Raw genomic sequence first — 26,149 nt, forward strand, 5'->3', positions numbered from 1 at the left:
CTGTTGCTGTTATTTTCTGCAGGAGGCAAGACACCTGATCCTAAAATGAATGCTAGGACATATATGGATGTTATGCGAGAACAGCATTTGACTAAAGAGGAGGTCTGTTAAATGTTTTTTTCTCATAATTTTATGTTTATGGAGATTAATAAGTAATGTTGATATTAAGATAATTTATGGTATATTAAACAGCTGAGTATATGATCAAGTGAGATTCAAGTTGTGTACATTCTAGCTACCTCCTAGGTTTGCTTTTCTCTCTCTCTTTATAGCATCACAAAAATATACTTTTTTAAAATAGAAAATATATTAACTTTTTATGAAGAGAGAGAAGACTGGTTTGAAGGTATGCTTCCAGAGAGAAACTTTTGAGAAGTGAAATGTCTTCCCCCAGTATATGTATGATGTTTATTCAGAGAGATAATTTTGTTGTCTAAAAAGGGAGAAAGTGAACCACAAGAAACATTAGGGAAAGATAAAGAGAAGATTAAAGATGCATTGTGAAACAGAATATTAGAAGTGGTGGAAAGTGTAGGTAATAGTATTTGAGAATAGTACTAAAGTTATTCTGAGAAATAAATTTTCTTAATCTTTTTCAGAGGGAAATTAGGCAACAGCTAGCAGAAAAAGCTAAAGCTGGAGAACTTAAAGTTGTCAATGGTGCATCATCCCAGCCTCCTTCAAAACGCAAAAGGCGTTGGGATCAGACAGCTGATCAGACTCCTGGTGCAACTCCAAAAAAGCTCTCAAACTGGGATCAAGCAGAGGTACTCTTCTATGGCTTTTTTTTTTCCTATTTGGGAGTGGCAAATATTCATGTTGAAATCTTAAGGATACTGTTACCATTAATGTCAAGTAACCAGTCACTCATTCTGATTGAGTGGATAGTGCTCTATAAACTCTCTTCAGAGTTGGTCTACTTAGTATGTATTTGATGTAGAACTGTTTTATCAACCTTTTGGTAAATTTAAGTAGGAGAGTAGAAGTTGTACAGGAGAGAATTTATTCTATTTCGATGTTTTATCCTTGAGTGACCAAACTCCACCAAACCCTGTGGATAAAATCCAGTTTTTTAATTTTGAAATCTGAAAGAAGAAATTTAAATTTCACTGTACTGTGCCAAAATGTGTATATATGAAAATAAACAACTACAGATTTCTGTAGAGCATTATCATCTCTTAGACTGATTATCAGAGGGGGAAGGGGGAGAACAAGCATTATTTAGTGCCTGCTTTGTGCCAAGCACTTTTTACAAATATGATGTCATTTGATTCCCCTGTCTATCCTTCTCTCTTAGCTGTGGAAAGAATTTGCTTATAATCATCCTCTCCTTCAGTTAAAAGGGGAAGGAGGGTAGGGGGAGAGATGCTAGAAAACTTTATCTTTGGAAACTTTGTATGTTTGGTATATTTTAGCTTCTAATATAATAGAGTAGAAAATGTACTTTTAATGGGTCTCATCATTTCTTTGTAGAAATCTTATTAACATATTATTGAATTTTTTTTTTTTATTTTTAGACTCCTGGGCATACACCTTCTTTGAGGTGGGATGAGACACCTGGTCGTGCAAAGGGTAGTGAGACACCTGGAGCAACACCTGGCTCAAAAATATGGGATCCTACTCCTAGTCACACCCCAGCAGGAGCTGCTACTCCTGGGCGTGGTGACACCCCTGGTCATGCAACACCAGGCCATGGAGGTGCAACTTCAAGTGCACGTAAAAACAGATGGGATGAGACCCCTAAAACTGAGAGAGGTGTGCTTTGGATTTAATGCTATAATTTAAAAAGCTGATTTGAGTACTTGTTAAATATTGCTTTGCTTAGTAGTAATGGAAAGTCATTTTTACCACGAAATCAGTATTATGTGGACTCTGGCCTAAAGGAGAATCTTGTTGCTTCATAGCCTTTTTTGCTTTCCTACTGTGAAGAGGTTGACAATTAATTTGAGGGTTGGAGTAGGGTTGTTGTTAAGCAATGTTTTGTATGGTCTTCTCTATTGTGTTTCCTTGTGGATAGTTGACCCTAGATCTTTCCTAGTCTAACTTTAGAAACTGGCATTCCAAATTGCTAAGAAACATCTTCTATGATATTGCTAAGTTTTAATAGCAATTAGGCCGGAGTTTGGATTTCAAATCAGGAAAGAACTGGGTTCAGATTTGGCCTTATTTACTAGTTTTGTTTTCCTGGGCAAGTCATTTAGCTTCTCTAATTCAAAGTCATTTTCTGTAAAATGGGGGGAATTGGCCTACCTGTGAGGGTAAAATGAAATAATTGTGAAGCACTTCTATTTTCTCTCTTCCCCTTTCTTCCATTTCCCCCTTGGGTTGGGGGGGGGGAGTATAGTTAGTGGGATCCTATAATTATACAATCTGAGGGAGAAGAATGATAGGAATCTATTCTTGGAAATTTTTATTTTCTCTATCTTTTAGTTATCTTAGCACAGATAATATAAAATTATATTGCTCAAGTAAATTAAAATTGTGTGTTTGGTTTTATTTTTTTAAAAGATACCCCTGGCCACGGAAGTGGATGGGCTGAGACTCCTCGTACAGATCGTGGTGGAGATTCAATTGGTGAAACACCAACTCCTGGAGCAAGCAAAAGAAAGTCCCGTTGGGATGAAACACCAGCTAGTCAGATGGGTGGAAGCACTCCTGTTTTGACTCCCGGTAAAACACCTATTGGCACACCTGCTATGAACATGGCGACACCTACTCCAGGTACTTTTTGGAACCATATTTTGCATCTGTTTAAGATAACATATGTAAGTTTAAGTGGTGAATTTCATTGATAATGAATGCAGTCAAATATATAATTTATAAGACTTATATAGTATCTGTCCATATTAAGAGTCTCAAAGATATTGTTTTGCTTAAAAATAGGTCACATAATGAGCATGACCCCTGAACAGCTTCAGGCATGGAGATGGGAGAGGGAAATTGATGAGAGAAATCGTCCACTTTCTGATGAAGAGCTGGATGCCATGTTCCCAGAAGGATATAAGGTAATAAAGTGTAGTAAACTTTTTAATATTTAACTTCTTTCCTTTGGGTTTAGAGTTTATTTTTTATTTTTAAATGCCTTAGATAGTTTTAAAGAAGCCTGTATAATTTGCCCTTGACTCTCCTAAATATTACACCCCCTAATCTTTTCTCCTTAGTCTCTGTTTATCATTATACTGAAACATCTAGCCATAATGTTTCAAGTTAATCCCTTAAAGATAAATTTCTCTGAAAATTGACCTGAAAAGGAAAGATGAGGTAAAGCATAATATATTACTTTTAAGCCCTGTGTTTGATGTACATATGACTTTATGGGCATTTTAAGGTCTGTTGTATATTAAATAAACTAGTCAGAAATGTAAAAAGAAATTGCTTCTCAAGGTATTAAGTTCAGGGATTCTTTGCAGTGATGTCAGAATTCTAGAAAGGAAAATGGGGCTTTTAACCCTGCCTTCAGCCAAGGAAAATGGGAAAGACTTGTTTGCATGAAAACTGTGTTTAGGACAGTTACATAATTTGATCACACCAGCTGTTTTCTTGGGTTAAAAAGCCCAGGAGTTCTTTTATCAACTGCAACAATTAAGACTTAGGAAGAATCTTTATCTAATTTTAAGAATTTATGCAACATCTAAACATAGAATAATTGCCCTTTCCAAAACAGTTTTTACAATGTATTACAACCAGTCTTCATACCTCTTTCTTACTATGGTGCCACTTACATTTACATGTTATTTTGCATTTTATAAATCCAGTTAATGATATTAGTTGAGCCTTTTCACTTGAAAACTTGAACTTAAAAAAACTTAAAATTATTTTGTAAAATTGATTTGAATCTATATCTGATTTTATAATTAACTCCTGCATTTCATTACTAAAATTCTTCTCAAATCCTAGTCCCCCCCATTTATCCTTCATTTAAAGTAATTTCATTGCCTGTTTATATTAAATTAAGGGTTTAAAAAAACCCAGCATGAAAGTGAACGGACTCTTGGTATGAATAATTTGTAAAAATTGCTTCTATACTTAAGTCCTCAGATTTCACAATTCTTATTATCATTTTTGCTAGTACTTGAAAATCTTTTAGAAATTATTTTTCAACCTTTGTAAAAAATACTAGAAAATGACCATTCATATGAATTTATGGATTTCCTGTTCAAATTTTTGGAGTGTAAGATTTATGACTGATTCTGTTTAAAATTTAAAATTGATGGAGTTTTTTAATGTTGTATAGTTTTGAAGCCTTGAGTAAGTTTAGCCTTTATAAGCAAATGTTGATCAAGATAATTGTTTAAAAGAACCGTTTTTGTCGAACTAATATGAACTCTTGATTTTTATTCCTTTGTGTCCTACAGTACTGCCACACATCTTTATCAGTCATGTCTAAAGAAATGTCTTGGATACTATGGGATCTTGTCATAATATATCTTAAAGGACATTATGTTTTAGAGTCTTAAATAACTATCTTTGTTGCAAAATAAAACATTTGAGAGAAGCAGGAATCAGTACTACCTGGGTTCAAGTCTTTCCTCTTATATATCCTGTCTCTGAGACTCTGAAAAAAAGTTCAGGCAGCTCTCTTCATTAACTTCTCATAAAACATTCTTTATAGCAGTGAAATTTCAGGTTTAAAACAAAACCAAAACAATGTTCATTATACCAAAGTAATCACTGATTCTTAGGAAGATGATTCATTCTTGTAATTTAAAATACATTATTACTGTAGAAAATGTGTTTGAGACTTGTATTAAGTTTTTGACATTGTGCAATTAGAAATTCTTAAGTCATGTAAATGCTGTTAAGATACTTATGTATCACTGATAAATTCTCTAATTCATTAGGTCCTCCCTCCTCCAGCTGGTTATGTTCCTATTCGTACTCCAGCTCGGAAGCTGACAGCAACTCCTACACCTTTAGGTGGCATGACTGGATTCCACATGCAAACTGAAGATAGGACTATGAAAAGTGTTAATGACCAACCATCTGGAAATCTTCCATTTTTAAAACCTGATGATATTCAATACTTTGATAAACTATTGGTAAGTAAAAATATTAGAATTAGTGAAAAAATTAACATTTTCTTATTAATTTGGGGGAGTGTGGGGAATGGATAGTGAATAGTGCAAATTGTATCATTTCACTTTTTAAATTATTTATGAAAATTATTCTTTAGGTGGATGTAGATGAATCAACACTTAGTCCAGAAGAACAAAAAGAGAGAAAAATAATGAAATTACTTTTAAAAATCAAGAATGGCACACCTCCAATGAGAAAGGTGAGAATTAATTTAAAAATCATGTTGTTATATATTAAGTATAATAGCTTATAATTATTCTTTCTATGTCCCAGCCTAATTGTTCTATTGTACTTTACTTTAGGTATAAAAAATGAAATTAATTTATTATGCAGTGTGAAAGATTTAGCTTTAAAATAGATTTTTTTATAAAGAATCAAGATTTTCTTTTTAAATGTTATTTTTTCAAGTGCATGTAAAATACTTTTCATCATTCATCTTTTTTAAGCTTTTGAATTGTATTTTTCTGCCTCGTTTTCCTCCTCCCTCCAAGCAAATAATCTGATATACTTTATATATGTAGAAGCCTGTTTAGCATATACCCATATTAGTCATGTTGTAAAAGAAGAATCAGCTACAGAGAAGAAAAATCATGAGAAGAAACACAGAACAAGTTTTAAAAGTGAAAATAGTATGCTTTGATCTGCATTCAGAGTCCATAGTTCTTTTTCTGGATGTGGATGGCATTTTCCATCACAGATCTTTTAGAATTATTCTTGATCAGGGGTAGCTAGGTGGAGCAGTGAATAGAGCACCAGCCCTGGAGTCAGGAGTACCTGAGTTCAGATCGGACCTCAGACACTTAATAAATACCTAGCCAGCCACTTAACCCCATTGCCTTGCAAAAACTTTAAAAAAAAAAGATACTTGATTACTGAACTGCTGAGAGGAGCTAAGTCCATCGTGAAGTGCAAATGATCATTGCACATTGTTGCTGTTAGATTGTATGATGTTTTCCTGGTACTACTGACTTCACTCAACATCAGTTCATGCAAATCTTTCCAGCCTTTTCTGAAGTCCTCATGATATCTTACAGAACATTAGTAACTCTATCATCCTCATTTTCCAATTTTTTACCACTACTAAAAGATCTACCAAAAATATTTTTGGACATCAAGATTTTTCCCTTTTCTATGATCACTTTGGGTTATAGACCTAGTAGTGTTATTGCTGGTTCAAAGGGTATGCACAGTTTTATTGCCTTTGGGGCATAGTTCCAAATTACTCTCCAGTGGTTGGATCTATTTATAATTCCACCAGCAGGACATTATCTTCTCCATTGTTGATCATTTTCCTTTTTTTGTCATTTTTGCCAATCTGATGGGTGGTACCTTAGAGTTGTTTTAATTTACATTTCTCAAATCCATAATAATTTAAATAATTTCTTTCATGTGACTATAGATAGCTTTAATTTCTTCATCTGAAAATTTCCTATTCTTAGAATCAAAGTTTTTGACATTTGAAATGAACTTTAGGTTTTAGAATTTTTTTTTCCTGGAGATCTGAAGTTGCCTTAAAGAATATTAAATGGTTTTTTATATTAATATAGAAATAGAAAATAATTGGGACAGTATTTTAGATAAGATAGATGTCATCTTTGCCCTGAAAATAGGAAGACAAACTCTAAAATTGTGAAGTCTTTTCTAGTATTATTGCAAGTTGCACCAGAAAATCATTGGTTTTTACCTTTCTTTTGTAGATAATTTGAATAGCTTACATAAGGTAAACTCATTCCAGAGTTATGCCTAAAATGCTTGCTCATTGAACTGCCCCTCTTTTTTTAAAGAATCATGAAAATCTGTTTTCAGAAAGGATAAATTAAAAATAAAGAAATTCTAACTCACTACTTTTTACTTTTAGGCAGCATTGCGTCAAATCACTGACAAAGCTCGAGAATTTGGAGCTGGGCCTTTGTTTAATCAGATTCTTCCATTGCTGATGTCTCCAACACTTGAAGATCAGGAACGGCACTTGCTAGTAAAAGTCATTGATAGAATTTTGTACAAGTTAGATGATTTGGTTCGACCATATGTACATAAGGTTTGTTGCTTTTTTTCTTCTTAGCTTTTAAAGTTCAAATCTTTTATTGATTTATTTTCATGTTTTGAAAAAAACGATAGCTTCTGAGTAGAATTGAGGAAATAGTATTTTTTTCCATATTTGTTCCAGCAATTATGAAAAATGACTTGAGTATGGTGGTTATAGGGTAAGTAAAATGACTTGGAATCAGGAAAACCTCAGTTTGAATCTTGCCTTAGAAATGTTAGTCATGTGACCTTAGGCAAATCATTTAACCTTTCTTTATCTCAGTTTTCTTATTTATAAAATGGGGTGGGGCAACCAGTTGGTAGTACTGACCTTGGAGTCAGGAGGACCCGAGTTCAAATGGGGCCTCAGACACTTAGCTGTGTGACAATGGGCAAATCACTTAACCCCATTGTCTTAAATAAATGAATGAATGAATGAATAAATACAATAAAATAGGGTCGCTGATAACACCTGTCTTACCCACAAGATTATTTTATGGATCAGGTGAAGTGCAAAATGCAAACTTGAAAGCTCTACATAAATATTTGCTCTTATCAGTGGGCAAATTATAAAAATTTTTATTATCCAAAATCATCTGGAAATGATGCTTTGAGTACTCTAAGATTAATCTTTTAACAAAGAATTTGAATCACTGAATGAAAATGTCACATAATTATATATCCTCTTAAAATAATTTTAAAATGAACTATGATGACTTAAAAGTTATGAAAATAAGTTATACTGCGCTTTTAATACATGAATGTTCTCAGGGCCATCTATTAGGACAGTTGAATAAATAATCTTACCTGTACTATAAGTTTTGCATTCTGTATTTCTTTTTATTGCTGTCTTGGTTACCTCTTTCTCTCCCATCCCTGTATTTATTGTTTGTTAAATTTTGTTTGGGGGTGGGGGTGGGGAAGCAGCAGCAGTGTTGTGAGGCAATGGGGTTAAGTGACTTGCCCATGGTCACACAGCTAGTAAGTATCAAGCAACTCAGTTCAAATTTGAACTCAGATCCTGACTTCAAGACTGATGCTTTATCTACAGTGTCACCTAAGCTGCCCCGGTTGTTATTTTTTTAACTTTTTTTTTTTTTAGTACCAAATTCTTTCCCTCCAGCCCTTCCCTTAACCATTAAGAAGACACTTAATAATTACCTAGCTGTGTGACCTTGGGTAAGCCACTTAACCCTGCTGCCTTACAAATAAACAAAAACAAAAAAAGAAGGCAAACAGTGATACCCATTACACATGTGAAGTATTGTAATATATATTTCCAGAGTAGCCAAATTCCATGCTTTTAAATTCTATTTTATCTGGGACTTGATGAATAAATCTATAGAATGAACTGATTGTTGCTATAACACTTTCTTTTCATTACAGATCCTTGTGGTTATTGAACCACTATTGATTGATGAAGATTACTATGCCAGAGTGGAAGGCAGGGAAATAATTTCAAATTTGGCTAAGGTACTTCTTTATATCTTTTATGACCTTGAATAAATTATTTAAGAGGAAAGTTAAGCCTGACCATAGGAATTGTGGGAATTTTGGAGAGCCATTGCTCTTATTTATTATATTTATGTTTAAATATGTGTCAATTAGAGGGAAGAAATGAACAAATTCACAAATGAACAAATTCACCACTTGTTCTAGACACCAGAAAATTGTACTAAACCTAATAGGGGAGACAGTTTTATATAATAGAAAGTACATTGGGGTTGGAATTAAAAAGCTGGGACTCAAGTTCTCACCATGACACTAGCAGTGTGTCCACAGGAATTGCCAACCCATCTCTGTGGGCCTCAGTTTCCTTAATTATAAAAAACAACAGATACTTTCACTACCTACTTTACAGGGTTATTATGAAAGAATTGCTTCATCAAGTTTAAAGTGAGCTATAATTAAGAAAATGCTTGAGGGATGTAAATATTCAACTTCATGAGTAATTTAACTTTTTTTTTTTTTTTTTTTTTTAGGCTGCTGGCCTGGCAACCATGATTTCTACAATGCGACCAGATATTGATAACATGGATGAATATGTCCGTAATACAACAGCTCGAGCTTTTGCTGTTGTTGCATCTGCCTTGGGTATTCCTTCGTTGTTGCCCTTCTTGAAAGCTGTGTGTAAGAGCAAGAAGTCCTGGCAAGCTAGGCATACTGGTATTAAGATTGTACAGCAAATTGCTATTCTTATGGGTTGTGCCATCCTCCCTCATCTAAGAAGTTTAGTTGAAATCATTGAGCATGGTAAGTCTTAATGAATATGTTATAATGTTGTTTTGAATGCTTGATGATTTAAAATTTTTTGTAAGGAAACTTGCTTTGAGGCAAGATTTTGAAGGATGATGTTTTCAAGGATGAAATGTTCTTTACTGTTACAACAAAACTGACACATACTTTTGAGCCTGGTTGAAAGAGCCAGATATGTGTCTGTGTGTGTGTGTGTGTGTGTGTGTGTATTACAAACAAGTAACGATTTAACCTAGTATATACAAGATCATAGTATTAAAGTCATAAAAATTATATCCTAACAGGCTGCGTTTATGATGATCTTTTGGCCTATTGTTTCCTGCCTCAGCTATCATTTGTGTGTTTTGATTAGAGTGTTAGATGCACCATAGGATTTTTGTCTTTAAACTTATAGTCTTCTGTTTCAGGTCTTGTGGATGAACAACAGAAAGTCCGGACTATTAGTGCTTTGGCTATTGCTGCTTTGGCTGAAGCAGCTACTCCTTATGGCATTGAATCTTTTGATTCTGTATTAAAGCCTTTGTGGAAAGGTATCCGTCAGCACAGAGGAAAGGTATAGCTAAAGATTAATTCCTTCTTTTTCTTTTCTCACTTTTTTTTTAAAGTTATAACTTGAACCATAATTTTATATTTACATTTTTAAAAATTAAAACAGGGTTTGGCTGCCTTCTTAAAAGCCATTGGATATCTTATTCCTCTTATGGATGCAGAATATGCAAACTACTATACAAGAGAAGTGATGTTAATCCTTATCAGAGAATTCCAATCTCCTGATGAAGAAATGAAAAAAATTGTATTGAAGGTACATCATATTAATTTATCTAAAATGGGTTTGTGTCACAGTCTAAAGAGGAAATTACAAAAGCATTATTAAAGAAACCAATTAGTTTTATAGTAGCATTTTCATTCAATTATTTATTAAATATTGTCTCCTAGGTTGTAAAGCAGTGCTGTGGGACTGATGGTGTAGAAGCAAATTACATCAAAACAGAGATTCTTCCTCCTTTTTTCAAACATTTCTGGCAACACAGAATGGCCTTGGATCGAAGAAATTATAGACAGGTACCATTTAGTTATGAAAGCCATTGTGACGTGTTGTAAGCATTCTTTATTTAGCAGTGATAGTGGGGCAAAGGGGATCTGCTATACTTATTTAATTGATTAAAAATCATATATCTGTGTACAGTGTCGTGTACAATGTTTAATATCCTTCATGAACCTTGTTTACTTTCAAAATAATGATGCACTCATGAAAACAGAACTTCAAAATTAACATGTGTTCATCTAATCCTTGGCAGAGCACTAGCCCTGAAGTCTGGAGGACCTGAGTTCAAATCCAGCCTTAAGACATGTACTAGTTGTATGACCTTGGACAGATCACTTAACCCTGATTGTCTACATCCAGGTTCTCTTCAGTCATCGTGATCAATATTTAGCCAATCTACCCAGATGACTTAGGAGGAGAAAACAAGCCCCCCCCATCTCCCCAAATTCAGTTCATATGCATGTCATAGCATTACCTTCCTGATATCATGCTCTTCTTCAAAAGCAAAGGATAGGGTCGGCTAGGTGGTGCAGTGGACAGAGCATCGGCCCTGGAGTCAGGAATACCTGAGTTCAAATCTGGCCTCAGACACTTAATAATTACCTAGCTGTGTGGCCTTGGGCAAGCTACTTAATCCCATTTGTCTTGCAAAAAAAAAAAAAGACTGGAAATTGTTCTAGTCTTTGCAGCAAACACATGATAGAAGCAATTAAGTGCTTTAGTTGAAAGGAGAAGAGGTTTCCTCTAAGATGTAGGACCTGACCTGACCTTCAAAAATTGAAAAGATTCAAAAACCACAATTGGGAGATAGTACATACTAAGTGTAGGGATAATTTAGTGTACAATACAAGAAGGGCTTGGGAGAGAAAAGATAAAAGATGGAGTACCAAGGAATTTGGACTGTATACTATGGACAGGGAAGTTTTGAATTTTTTTTGTATTGGAGGACTTTAGAATTGTACATTAGGATGATTACTCCTATATTAATGCATAGGGTAGACTATAATATGATAATACAAATGAGAGATGATGGCCTGAACTAGGATTATAATATTGAGGAATGAACAAGAGGTGATGTAAAGGCAAAATATCAGGACCTAGTAACCACTAATTGATGTTAAGAAGAGATGAAGGAAGGGAAGAAGTCAAGGTAATTGAGGCTTTTAGTTTGTTTAACTGAGACAGCAGCACTCTTGATAGACATTGCAAAGTCATAATAGATTACACTGAACATGTACATATACTTAAAGTCAATTTTCTTTTTTTTTCTTTTATTTTTTTTAGGTTTTTTTTTTTTTGCAAGGCAAATGGGGTTAAGTGGCTTGCCCAAGGCCACACAGCTAGGTAATTAAGTGTCTGAGACCGGATTTGAACCCAGGTACTCCTGACTCCAGGGCGGGTGCTTTATCCACTGCGCCACCTAGCCGCCCCTGAAAGTCAATTTTCTTAATTTATTACAGGTCCGTCCCCCCCTCCTAAGAGCAGAGTGCAGAAATCAAAAATTATAATTAACCAAGGTGACCAGTCACTTAGAAAGCATTTATCATGTGCCTGGGTACGGTGCTAAAGTGATAAGATTCAAAGAAAGGTTAAAAAGTCTCTTCTCTCACAGAGCTTGCTTTCTAAAGAGTAAGACAACATTTAAATAAGTCTATAATGCTCATAGTAGGAGGTAGATAGGAAGTAATCTCAGAGGGGAAGGGACTGAACAACTGAGGGAACAAGTTGAAGCCTCTTCCACAAGGAAGTATTTGAAGGAAGTTAAGGAATCTTAAGACTTAAAAATGAGAAAGGGTGTAGAGATGGAGAGCATTCCAGGTATAGGGAATATGCCTTTGCAAAAGCACAGAGATGGGAGATGAAAGGCCAGATTCAAGAAACTGAGGAGGCCTGTGCAGTAGAGGAGAATAATAAAGACAGGAAATGATGGGATATGGTTGTAAAGAGTTTTAAATTTGTGATTTACAAAAATCACTGTCAGCTGAGTGGAGAATAATTGGGAACCAGAGAAACTTGAGGTAGGACCATCAATTAGAAGAAAGCATTGCAGTTGTGGAGGTGAGAAGTGAGACTAGGCTCACAACTAGGTTGTAGCTTTGAAAATAGAAGAGGAACATATCTGAGAGATGATTCTGTGAAGATAAAAGCATTGATTTGGCAATGTTGGATTGGATATGTTGGGAGCATGAGAGTGAGGATAAGACAGCTTGTGATTCTGTGTGATTGGTAGGATGAATATTGCTCTTCATAGTGAAGTTTGGGAGAGGGCAACATTTGGAGTGGAGGGTGTAACAAGACAGGTTATGGGGTAGGGAGATTATGAGTTCTGTATGAACATGTTGAATTTGAGATGCTTCTAGGACAATCAGATAGATGTTCAAAATATCCAGTATGCAATTGGAGCTTAATATAAGGGAGATTAGAACTGCATTTATAGATCTGGGAATTATTTTTATAGATACAGGTAATTGAACCTGTGATTGCTGAGGAGATCAAATGAGATAAAAGAAAAAATATCCCAGGACTGAACATTGGAGATAACTATGCTAACACATGTTAAGTGTATATAAAATGGAGGAAGAATTAATAGAGAAGGAAAAGTCATTTAGGTAGGAAAACCATGAAAACCTAGAGAGTATTTAGGATGAGACAGTGATAGTATCAGGTGCTGCAGAGAGGACAAGAAACTTGAGGGTGGAGAAGAGGCCATTCATTAAATTTGTTGGGATCTTTGGTTACTAGGAGAGAGCAACTTTTAGTTGAATGATGTAGAAGAAAGAATACAGAGGATTAAGAGGAGATCATTATAAGATGTTCTAAGTAAACAGTGTTCAAATCTTTGTATAGAGTTTAGCATGGTGCCTCATTCCATTGTTGGCACTTAACCAATATTTTGTTGATTGATCTCCTGTATTTTTGAATCATTCTTTTGAGATAAATATGAGACAGGCTCATATAATCTATTCTTTACCTAGTAGTTAAGGGGGCATTATTGGGGGAGGGGAAGAGATCTCATTTTTTCTTAAACTGAATATCTTCTTATTCTTTACATATGCTATTCAGGAGAGCCTGTTACCTCTCATTTTTTATGTTTCAGAAATCTCAGGGACTTGGGGAACCACAAGAAAATTATTAAGGTGCATCTAGCCTTCATTTCCTTAAAAGAAAAAATGAATTAAGAATGTTCAGGAGCTTGTTTTTCTCTTTTCAGTTAGTGGATACCACAGTAGAGTTGGCAAACAAAGTAGGTGCAGCAGAAATTATTTCCCGGATTGTGGATGATCTGAAAGATGAGGCTGAACAATACAGAAAAATGGTCATGGAAACTATTGAGAAAATAATGGGGAACTTGGGTGCAGCAGATATTGACCACAAACTTGAAGAACAACTTATTGATGGCATCCTTTATGCCTTTCAAGAACAGACCACAGAGGTAAACAAGTTTAACTTAAAAGAAAAAATTTACCATCTTTCTCTTTTACAACTTATAACAGGTTGTTTACACTTAAGTGTCCTATGTTTTTATGCAGATATAGAGAATTTAAGATAGCATGGGCCTCAAATTCTTATTTATTTAAATTTTCCTTTGATAAAACTTAAAATTTAAATCTGTCTTAAATTTTCTATCTTATTAGTAATAATACAGTTTCATTATGTAGTTTTCTATCATTTCATTATGTAGTTTTACTTTCCATTAAGCCATAGTGAGCCATACTTGATCTAGGGTCAGGAAACCTAGGGCTAACCCTTGCCTTGACACTTCATTTTAGCTGGGTTAGCTTAGTTATCTCAATTTTAATCTTAGTTCAATTTCAAAGAACTAGCTTCAGACACTTGATACTTACTTAGCTGTGTGACCTTGGGCAAGTTACTTTAGCCTAATTGCCTTGCATTCAGAGTCCTCTCCAGTTATCCTGATCCGTATTTCTGGCCACCAGACCCAGTTGGCACTAGAGGAGGAAGTGAGGCTGGTGACTTAGTACAGCACCCCCTCACCCAAACTAAATTCCTGTGCTTGTCATGATATGACCTCCCTGATGTCATAGTCTCTGATAACAAAGGACAAATACCAATCTCAGTTTCAATTTCAAATAACTAAAGATTCTCTCTACTTCCTACTTCAGAGTTGTAAAGAAATTGCTTTGTAAACTTTTAAAACATTCTATAAATATGAGGAAGAACTATTAATGGTAAGGAAATACCTGAAGCATTCATTTATATCTATTACTGTTCAATAGTATAAATTAACTTTTTTTTCTTTTTCCCTTAGGACTCGGTTATGTTGAATGGTTTTGGCACAGTAGTTAATGCTCTTGGCAAACGAGTCAAACCATATTTGCCTCAGATCTGTGGTACAGTTTTGTGGCGTTTGAACAACAAATCAGCCAAAGTCAGACAACAGGCTGCTGATCTCATCTCTCGTACTGCTGTTGTTATGAAAACTTGTCAGGAGGTAATTTTTTCTCACAATTTTCCCCCTTTTCTTCCTCATATATAAAATGTTAAATATTTTCAATAACTAATTCTAAATTACATTTCTTTATTTTAGGAAAAATTGATGGGACATTTGGGTGTTGTCCTGTATGAATACTTGGGTGAAGAATACCCTGAAGTATTGGGAAGCATCCTTGGAGCACTGAAGGCCATTGTGAATGTAATAGGTATGGAATTTTGGGAAAATGTGAGATATATTTTAGCCTTGTTGATTCACAAATTGTTAATTTGCACTCAAGCTTAGTTGGGACAGTAATTCCCACTCCTTGTTTTGAACACATCTGGTTACTCCAAACTAAATAAGGAGACCGTGAAATTATTACATCTCCAAAGAAAAAAATTTTTTAGGTTAATATAGTAAAGTTATAACAGGAAGGAACTGACTGTTCTAAAATTGAAGAATTTGGCATTAGTTCCATGAGAAATAATATCCTATCAGTTTCTAAAATCTCATTTTAGTTTTAGAACATAATATTAAAGAACATGAAGACAATTCAAAATTGGCAAATGATCACACAATTAACTTTCAGGTTCATTTGATTTAATTAAAAGATTAAATTAATTTACAAGTTACTGTTTCTTTTAGTCATCTCCTTAGCTTGCCTGTTAAATCTTTTAAAATAAAATACTGTTAGCTATCCCAAAGGAAGTATCAAAAACAAATGCAACAAGCTTAAAGTAAATGATTTTTAGAAAGTAGAGAATGAAGATGAGTTTTTAGAAAGAGGACAGTATGATGAAGCAAGATAGCTTTCCCGATAATAATAATAACTCACATTTATATAATGCTTTAAGGTTTTCAAAGCGCTTTCCTCACAACAACCCTATGAGGTAGGTAGTGCAAGTATTATGCCCATTTTACAGATGAGGAAACTGAGGCTCTGAGAAGGTAAGTGATTTGGCACAGCTAATAAGCATCTAAGGTGGGATTCGAACCCAGGTTTCCTGATTCCAAGTCCAGCCCTCTAGCCACTTGTGCTACACTGCATCTCATTCACTGTATTACTTCATTGTTTGAAGCTAAGCTACTGTCAGAAAAAACCCATTCAGGGTTTGGAGGGGCCCCCAAATCACCTCCAAGAAAGCAGTTATGGGCTGTGGCAGCTACTTATCCTACTAACTTTACAAAATATATATGTGGAAGGTTAGAGAACTAAAACACTGCATTGATAAATATGCATATGATCCCCAAATTAATTATACCCTTTTAAGCTTGAAAGATTCAATTTGTTGAGGGATAATAATTTGACTCTGATGTGCATGGGGCCTTCAAACCTTATTGGTTTGCCTGGGGAAAGTGGGAAAGACAATGGAGAGCAAATCAGTCAGAGCAAAAAAATCTTTGAGTGAGAGCAAGAGCCCCTGCCAGCTGCCTCCTTTTTTTCTCTCCATAGGTTTTAAATACCACCCAAGTATCCCCTGCATTGCAGGGAGACTGGAGATCTGTTTGTTTTGCAGTTAAAGGGTAAGGGGGCCCTTTCTGAAATTTTTACTTTAATTTAAACTTCTACCCCTGGTTTGAAGTAGTAGTATTCTTTGCCAAATCATTATAGACCATTGTTTCAATGTCAGTATCAAAACATATTCCAAAACCAAATAAACTTTTTTGGGGATTGTTCACTACTTGAAATTGCCCATCTCACTGATTTTCTTTATTTAATGTGCATAGTTGAAAACTGATGGCAAAAATGAAATTTAAAAATCAGTGTCTAAAGTTCTCTATAGGTAGTTGAAAGTCTTATGGATAGTTGTGTACACAAGTTGTTCAATAAAGAAAGAAATAATAATAGTTCAAATATTAATTGAGTATTTATTAATTTTCATTAACTAGGTATGCACAAGATGACTCCACCAATTAAAGATTTATTGCCAAGGCTTACACCAATCTTAAAGAATCGACATGAGAAAGTACAAGAAAACTGTATTGATCTTGTTGGACGTATTGCTGACAGGTATTGCTGAAAGACTTAAAAAGATTTTTTTCCCCCAAATTGTCCTTTTGTTAAAGTTAGCTTTAAATAATAATTTCTGTTTCCTAGAGTATAGAAAATAATTTACTCATATTCATTTGTTAAAAATGGCCTTATGTTGTTGAGGACAGCCTGTATTATTAATCCATTAATGATTGAAATTGTTTAGCAACTTTTCTCTAGTACTCAAATGGTTATAATTTTAAGACCTAACTAGATTTTCCATTTGTATAATTTTGTTGATGATTAACTGACATTGAGTTAATTAAAATTTGTGAAGTTGTGATGAGAATTGCATTTACTTATCTTTTTAAAAAAATTTGTTATGCTGGGCAAGTCACTTTAACCTCTAGTTACAGAATTAGGTGCTTGCCCTCATTGGTAGAGAGTTTCCTCATCCAGAAATGCTAATGAAAATTCTTGTTCAGCCCCCCAGTCTCTCTTCTACCCACTAGCTCAAGGAGTTCTTCACCTGGGATCCATGAATTTGTTTTTGTTTTTGTTTTTTGTTTTTAAATATTTTGATAACTATATTTAAATACAATTGATTTTCTTTGTTACTCCATGTTTTTTATCTTATGTATTTAGAAACATTGTTTGAAGAGTCCATAAACTTTGTCAAATTACCACAAAGAGACATGAAACAAAAATGTTAAGCTATAGCTTAATTGTGTTCCTAGCCAGTGCTATCATTTGAAGCCACAGCTTCAGTGTTGTGGGAGCATTGAAGGCGTCTACAGACTGAGCATCTTCTGACATCCAGGGAGTGGTTCTGCAGTCTTTTAAAATGTCTGTCTTATATGTATGCCAGATAGATACTCTGATACCATTGTGCTGATGCTTCCAGTAGAGTGGGAGCTTGGTAGGCAATTTAGATGCTTGTTGTACCTCTTTAACCTTTACCCCTTCATGGGTAGATACATTGTTATTTTTAATTGTTAATTATTCACTGTCTTTTTAAAAGACCCAAGGAACCACATATTTTCAAAAGATTTATTCATAACATCAGAATATCTAATGACTTGTTTTGTAATCAGGGGAGCGGAATATGTCTCTGCAAGAGAATGGATGAGAATTTGCTTTGAACTTTTAGAATTATTAAAAGCTCATAAAAAAGCTATCCGGAGAGCCACAGTCAACACATTTGGTTATATTGCCAAAGCCATTGGGTAAGTGATATTAATTTTATTGATTTTTTTCTTTTATAAGTCTTTATATTACTATAAATATATTTTGGTCATGTTTACATATTTAAGGTACCAAATACTTAAATAATACATATTAGTAAAAAAGTTTTAAAAATATGCTTCAGTCTGTACTCAAGGTTCATCAGGTCTCTGAATATAGATAACATTTTTCTTAAATTACAGTTGCAGTATTGTATTTCAGTCAATACAACCCAAATACCAGTCATACTTGTATTAGACAGTGCCACAATTTCAAGTCTCGTTCAACAAACATTTATTAAGAACCTACAGCGTGCTAAGTTCTGTATTAAATCTTGGGAATATAAAGATAGTCCATCACCTCAAAAATTTTATTTTCTATAAGGGCAAATACTACTTTTATTCAGAGTAAATGTAAGATCATTTCTGGGAGGTAGAACGAATAACAGGAAGAATCAAGAAATGCTGTTTGTAGGTGGTCTTTGAATTCAATTTGTCAGAAAGTAGGGATTCTAAAAGACAGAAGTGAGGAGGGGTTGTATTCTAGAGATGATCAACAGCACTGAACTGCAGAGTTCAGAGAGAAAGGTTCTTTGTGAGGAACAGGGGACAAGCCAGCTTGAGGCTATTGTCTGGTAAATGACAAGTCGGGAGCTTATACTTGATCTAATTGGTAAGAAGGGAGTCAAGGTGTTTATTGAGGTTTCAGAACCACACTTTGACAGCTGTGTGTAGGATGGGTAGGAGAGGGGACACTTGAGATAGGAAACTATTGAAGTAATAGAAGCAAGCTGTAAGGGTTTCAGCAACAGCAGTGGTCATATCAGTGAAGAAATAGGGACAGAAAAGGGGACAGATTCAAGAATATGGTGCAGTTAGACTAGCTAATCATGGTATAACTGATTTGATAAGGGGCTAAGAGAGAGGAGGAGTCTAAAATGACTCCAGAGTTGCTTACCAAGTGATTATTGTACTCTCCGCAGAAATGGAGAAGTTTGGAAGAAAGGGAAGTTTAGAGGAGGGATAGATTTGTTTGGACATGTTGGGTTTAAGTTGTGTAAGGAACAGTTCAAAGTATCTACTAGGTAGTTACTGATACAAGACTGGAGCTCAGAAATTATTCTTAAATATTAAAAAACCATGACAGTCAATCAGTTTATATCTAAGATCAAAAGAAATGCATGATTTTTCGTGGTTATTTCACTTAACCTGCCATTCCTTATTCAGGGTTATAGGGGCCTCTCACTTTATACTAATAGAAACAAATTGAGCAAGATCTTGAACAAAGATGAAGTGCAGGTTCTATGGATTGTTTTTGACTTAATGATATAATATGTTTACAAATATGAGGCCATGGTTCATTCCCATAGCTCTAATTCAGCACGTTTTATTTTCACCCCTTCCAAAGGACATTCCCATAATATAATAATGATCACTAAATGTCACTAAAATTTTAGCTAACTTGCCACAGATATTGATGACTTTGAGTAAGTAACCCTTCTTAATATCTTGCTTGAAAATAGAAGGAAGAGGAAAAGGAGAAAGAATTGCTCCCTCTAGGTTGGGCTGTGGTACTAGTTACTGTTACCATTTGCTTAAGACCAGGCAGGCTTAGTGTCATGTGTTCCTAACCACTAGTTAAAAAAACTTTTGCTGCATTTTTCAAGTGAATCAGTCACATTAAAGTAACTTTCCTTAGAAGCAGGCAGTAATATTAAATTACTTAGAACCATAAAAGCTTAGTCTTGGAAAATAATTTTTAGGTCCTCTATGTCCCTTCTTTGATGCATGAATCTTCTTTTCCATCTCTCTAAGAAGTGGAGTGTTAACCAAAATCTGAGAGTATCACATCTTGTGTGTTTCATTATATTTTGTGTGTGTGTGTGTGTGTGTGTATTTAATTTTGATGCTAACAGTTTGCTGATGTATTTTTTCCCAGACCTCATGATGTCTTGGCTACACTGCTAAACAACCTCAAAGTTCAAGAAAGACAAAATCGAGTATGTACAACAGTGGCCATAGCTATCGTAGCAGAGACATGTTCACCATTCACAGTCCTGCCTGCTCTGATGAATGAATATCGAGTTCCTGAACTGAACGTTCAAAATGGTGTTTTAAAATCACTTTCTTTCTTGTTTGAATACATTGGAGAAATGGGAAAAGATTATATTTATGCTGTAACACCATTACTTGAAGATGCTTTGATGGACAGGTCAGTTTTTTGTACTTCAAACGTTTTGGTTTCTTTCATTTTCTCTTTATTACTGTTAGAAATACAAAAGTTATATATAACTTATTGGATAACATTACATCAGTTTAATTTCTTAAACATTTTCATACTAGTGTTGTGAAAGATCAGAACAGAAGGGGGAAAACATAAATCATAAAACAAAAATGAAAATAGTAAACTTTAGTCTTCATTCAGGACTCCATAGTTCCTTTTCTGGATGTGGTAGATATTTTCCATCATAAGTCCTTTAAAATTGTCTTTGATTATTGAACTGCTGAGAAAAGCAAGTCCATCATTTCACAATATTGCTGTTAATGTGTACAATATTCTCCTGGTTCTGCTTTTACTCAGCATCAGTTTATGGGATTTTCTGAAGTCCACCTATTTATGATTTTTTTTAACAGAACAATAGTATTTCATAACATTCATATACCACAAATTGTGCAGCCATTCTCAATTTCTATTTCTTTGCCACTGAAAAAAGAACTGTAAATATTTTTGTATGTGAGGGTTTTTACCCTTTTTTTGTTATCTCTTTGGGATACAAACATAGTAGTGGTATTGCTGGATCAAGGAATATACACAGCTTTCTTGCTCTTGGAGCATAATTCCAAATTACTCTTCAGAATGATTGCATTAGTGTCCCAGTTTTCCCACTTTACCTCCAACATTGATCATTTCCCTTTTTTATCATATTGGCCAATCTCTGAGGTGGTGCCTCAGAGTTGTTTTAATTTGCAAATTCTCTAATCAATAATGATTTAGATCATGTTTTCATATGACACTAGGTAGCTTTAAATTTCTTCATCTGAATCATTTGGGGAATGACTTACACATACATGTATTTTTATCTAGAGGCTTAATTCAGAAAATCTTAGCCATCAGGAACACAACATTCTAACCACAAAAGTAAAAGCAAAAACCTTTGAGCAATAAGAAAAATTTATCTTCACACCACTAATATTTTTTTCTGTAAGGAGGAGTGTGGAGCTAATGCCTAGCCAGTTGTGAAGTTCACATTATCAGTTTGATTAGGTGGCTGGGATACTAGTTAGCTTATCTGTCTATAGAAAGATGATAGTATGGAATCACATAGCAGAAAAGTAGCTCTTTGTATCTTGAGTAGTCTCAGAAGATGGATATCATTATGGTCTTTTGTCATCAAAGAAAGTTAAGTTAATGTTCCCTATCTAGTATTTATTGAGCACATACTATGTGCTAGGCCCTGTGCTGAGGGCTTTACAAGTATTTCATTTGTTTCTCACAACAGCCCTGCAAGGAGGTACTGTTAGCCTCAATTTTACAGTATTATTAAAAATGGCTAAGGTAATGAAATGATGGAGTCAGAAAGACTTGAATTCCAAGCTGACCTTAGATGCTAGTGTGTGACCCCGGACAGGTCTTAGTTATTTGCCTCAGTTTCCTAATCTGTCAGATGAGCTGGAGAAGAAAATGGCAAACCACTACTGTAAAGCCCAAAATGGGATCATGAAGAGTTGAACATAACTGAAATTGCTGAACAACAATAAAACTGACCTAAGATAAATAAACTTATTATACAGAAAACACAGTTACTAGAAATACTTCATTTTTCTGCTTAAGATTCTATGTAAATTAATTTTGTATAACAGTAGGTCTGTTTTAATGATATCAAACTATTCAGTGAATATACAAGAAATTTTTATTCCCTTGGTTTGGTAAAACTTGATTTTTGAAAGTCTCAGAAGCATGTTTGAATTATCTCAGATTCTAAATTTGTGAAGTTCAAATTACATGAAGTTTCAGTATGTGTTGTTTCAATCATATTATTTGCATTATTCCTGTTTTTTTTATTAGATTTGAAAAATGAGTTCTGATATTCACTTTTTCAACTTGTAATGAAATACTTTTGGCAGGAAGAACAAATAGTTTTTAAGCATTCAGTGCTTTTGAGGTGGATTTAGTTCTAATGATAATAATAGTTTTAATGAAATGAAACTTTCCAGGTAGACTGATTTAGTCTTCCTAAAATAAATGTTGAATAGTTGGAGTATTTTCTGCTGTTTATGTTCTGAATTCAGGAAGCTCCTAATAAGCAATTATATTTTTTCTATAAAACTAAAACTAAATTTTGTTTTATTACAGAGATCTTGTACACAGACAGACTGCCAGTGCAGTGGTGCAGCACATGTCTCTTGGGGTTTATGGATTTGGTTGTGAAGATTCTCTTAATCATTTGTTGAATTATGTATGGCCTAATGTATTTGAGACATCTCCCCATGTTATTCAAGCAGTTATGGGAGCCCTGGAAGGCCTAAGAGTTGCTATTGGACCATGTAGAATGTTGCAATACTGTTTGCAGGTATGTAGTTTTGCTTATTTAGATCAGTTTTTGTCATGATAAAAATAGTTTGGTGAAAAATCAGTTCCTAAATTATTAAACTACTGTTCTTAATCATCTATAGGATACTACATATATGGCAAAGCAGTTGCTTCATTAAGGAAAATGTCAAAGAATTGGAACTTGTCTGAACAAATTGCTAAACAGTTTAGACAATTGATTTACCCTTTGAGAAGAAGAATTATCCAGATTCAGATGACATTTTATATTTGAATTATGCTTCTCTAAAGCAGATAACAGATGTTAATGTGTTGCTTAAAAAAACTAAAGTAATCTTCTTTATACTTTTATTTTCAGGGTTTGTTTCACCCAGCCAGAAAAGTCAGAGATGTGTACTGGAAGATTTACAATTCTATCTACATTGGTTCACAGGATGCACTCATAGCACATTATCCAAGAATCTACAATGATGAAAAAAACACCTATATTCGTTATGAACTTGACTATATCTTATAATTTTATTTGTTTGTTTTTGTGTTTAATGCACAGCTGTTCCACACCTTAAACTTGCTTCAATTCGGTGATGTAAAATTTTAAACATTGCAGATCAGTGTAGAACTGGTCATAGAAGAAGAGCTAGAAATCCAGTAGCATGATTTTTAAATAACCTGTCTTTGTTTTTGATGTTAAACAGTAAATGCCAGTAGTGACCAAGGACACAGTGATTACACACAATATACTGGAGGGATTTCATTTTGAATTCATCTTTATGAAGATTTAGATTTCATTCCTTGTGTTTAAAGGGGATGTTTATTTGAAAATAAACATTTGTGTACAAAATGCTAATTTGTGTGTGTTTTTTGAACATGGAGACTTGTAAAATGAGGAACTTTGATAAAAGTGTTGGTCTGTGTAGATGAGTGGCATAATTTAACTTTTGTCACCTAGATTTTATTTTAAAAAAAAAAGCAAGAAGAATGCACATTCTCTAAAGTGGTGACAAATGCCATTTTCAAAAAGTGATACAACCCCATTGTTCCTTCTTATTTTAGACTGAGAATACTTTGGGAGTTATTCTGACTTTCAAAGTAGCGTAACCTTTCGACCACAAATGGTTCACTGTTACCATGGAAAGAGCACCTTTACTGATTTGTCTTGAATAATATTTTGCACTTACATAGCGCCTTTCATCTCTAATGATCTCAAAATGCTTTATAGACAAGCATTATTAAAAACAAATGTTGAAAGTTGTATCCAGCTTTTTTGATAGCAAATAACATTTACTGTTGGAAGACCTGACTAAATTTTTAAAGGTATCACATCTACTGCAAAATATTTTTATCTATGGAGGGAGACAATCCTCAAACAACAGTAATAAAAGAGAAAGTTTTAAATCTCCCCAGCATGACATAATCAAATACGTCTGTTTGATCATCCTTAACTCAATATTATAAATAGCTAAACATTTTTCATGTTTCACATTTGTTTTGTGTAAGGCACTTAGCTAATGTGAATGAGTTTTCAGATTTAAAGCCTGGACTGAAATATACCATTTTTGGAGGGACCAGCACTAAATAAGTGCCATTCTCTAATAAGCAATATTTTAGAAAAAGTTGTTCTCTACCTCCCCCTGCAGCTTCTCTGCTTTTGTGATTTTTATGGTCCAGCATCCCCTCATTTAAGCCTTTGGCTTTACCCACAGCTTTTTTGCCTGTATATTAGTATTTAAGTATGTATGAGATAGAGTGGGAGAGAAGATAATCCTGGCACTGTAAGGCAATATTTTTCCCACTTTGTCTAATACTGACCACTTAATATACTGGCTTTTTGGAATGTGTTTTTGCTAGCTATAAATGAAAAAAGTATGACAGTAGTCTTCAATTTACTTTTAAAGGATTGATATATGGACAGTAAAATTTGAACTGATTGTCATGCATGAAATAACTTCTGGCAGTAACCTATTAATATGTTGTGTGATTCCTTCCCCTTCCTTCTCCATCCCCACACTCAGTTCTATATATTCCAAAATGATCTTCACATGACTTCTTATAGCAGATTTTGATAATAGGTAGAAATGACAATTATTAAAATCATGCTATTAACAATAGCTAGTGTCAAATTAGCTTCAAAATTGATCATGGAACTTGAAAGATTTCAAAGACAAATTGGAATATGCCAGGTTTTGTGTGCAATATGTTCTTTTCAACCTTGGCGAAATTTGAAAATACAATTCAAATACTCCTCATGTACCTACTATGTGCTGAGCACCTTGCTACACATGTGAAAGTATCTATGCATTTGTTGTGGCAAAATAAGAGCACAGGAGATTATTACACCATAAGTGACTTTATAAATGCAGAGAATTTGTGGGCACAGAGACAGGGGAAGTCCTAAAGGATGCAATCTTAAACATTTGGACCAAACAGAAGCTCAAGAGTTCCTTAAGAGTTACTATTGTTTTTGTATGCTTATTATTGAAAAAGAAAAGCATTTTGTGAAAGTGAAAGACGCTATGTGAAGTTAAATTCTCTTATTTCCAAACTTTAACACTTCGTTTTGATGTTCCTAAAGCCAAATTTGAACAAGGGCAGAAATGTAATGGGAAAGCGGGTGGGTTCTTTTCGGCACTTTTGTTGGTTCCTTTGTGGGCTTTTGCCCTCTAAATTGATCTCTTTGGCTGTTCAATTTTTTCTTATTGTATTTTAAAGATTTGTTGTACAGTACCCTGTGACCATCAGGCACCACCAGATAAATAAAACTTATTATATCTAAAGATTTAGTAGACCAATTTTTAATCGACTAGTTTGAATATATTGATGATTATGCTGTACACTGTCTTGGTTCTGCCACTTAACTATTTTTAAAGATTTTATTTATTTTGAGTTTTACAATTTTTCACCTAATCTTGCTTCCCCACCCCCACCCCCCACAGAAGGCAATTTGCCAATCTTTAGGTTGTTTCTGTGGTATACCTGCCATTTTATTGTGTGAGATCTTTGGTCTGAGAATGTTCTGATTAAGGAAATTTTCTGAAGAACCTAAAAAAACTTTCTCAAGTAAAGCAAATTGAAAATCATTACAGCTAAATATAGTTTTGGTTTTAGTTAAATTTCTAAAATTGTAACTAGCTTTCAAGTTTCTCAGTAGTCTCATTGTGGAGTCAGAAAAGCATAATAATTAGAAGGGAGAAAATTTTTTACATAAATACATTGTCAGAATTGGGATGTAAGTTGTTCAGAGACCTGTATCTAAAGATTCACACCATTGCGTTTATTCTTTGCCAAAGAAATTTTAGTGTTTGGAGAAAAGTCTTTTGAGTGTAAAACAATGTTAAATACTCCAATTTTTTTGTTTGTTTTATGGCTATAGTCTACATAATCTAGATTTTTATTTTTATTATTTTATTTTTTAGGTTTTTGCAGACAATGGGTTAAGTGACTTGCCCAAACCCACACAGATAAGTAATTATTAAGTGTCTGAGGCTAGATTTGAACTCAGAAACTCCTCACTCCAGGGCTGGTGCTCTATCCACTGTGACACCTAGCCCCTCATAATCTAGATTTTTAA

At 34.2% G+C, this 26,149-nt stretch overlaps 1 protein-coding gene across 6 annotated transcripts in view; it reads left to right on the top strand.

The window, feature by feature from the left end:
• SF3B1 (splicing factor 3b subunit 1) overlaps nt 1-25,355 on the top strand; it is a 47,249-nt gene extending 21,894 nt beyond the window's left edge. For 2 of the 6 annotated variants that reach the window (XM_074215407.1, XM_074215406.1), the window contains 21 exons: nt 23-102; nt 600-767; nt 1,518-1,755; nt 2,509-2,721; nt 2,884-3,005; nt 4,842-5,039; nt 5,174-5,275; nt 6,935-7,114; nt 8,488-8,574; nt 9,084-9,354; nt 9,765-9,910; nt 10,013-10,159; nt 10,294-10,419; nt 13,614-13,835; nt 14,673-14,855; nt 14,952-15,063; nt 16,728-16,848; nt 17,904-18,035; nt 19,972-20,244; nt 22,387-22,603; nt 22,940-25,355. In XM_074215407.1, coding sequence (XP_074071508.1) covers nt 23-102; nt 600-767; nt 1,518-1,755; nt 2,509-2,721; nt 2,884-3,005; nt 4,842-5,039; nt 5,174-5,275; nt 6,935-7,114; nt 8,488-8,574; nt 9,084-9,354; nt 9,765-9,910; nt 10,013-10,159; nt 10,294-10,419; nt 13,614-13,835; nt 14,673-14,855; nt 14,952-15,063; nt 16,728-16,848; nt 17,904-18,035; nt 19,972-20,244; nt 22,387-22,603; nt 22,940-23,098 — 3,497 coding nt within the window. In that variant the 3' untranslated portion in view covers nt 23,099-25,355. The other 4 variants (XR_012474191.1, XM_074215410.1, XM_074215408.1 and 1 more) reach the window with 3 other exon arrangements.
• The last annotated feature ends 794 nt before the right edge of the window (nt 25,356-26,149 follow it).

The sequence above is a fragment of the Macrotis lagotis genome, chromosome 1 (genome assembly GCF_037893015.1).
Source record: "Macrotis lagotis isolate mMagLag1 chromosome 1, bilby.v1.9.chrom.fasta, whole genome shotgun sequence".
Taxonomy (NCBI): Eukaryota; Metazoa; Chordata; class Mammalia; order Peramelemorphia; family Peramelidae; genus Macrotis; species Macrotis lagotis.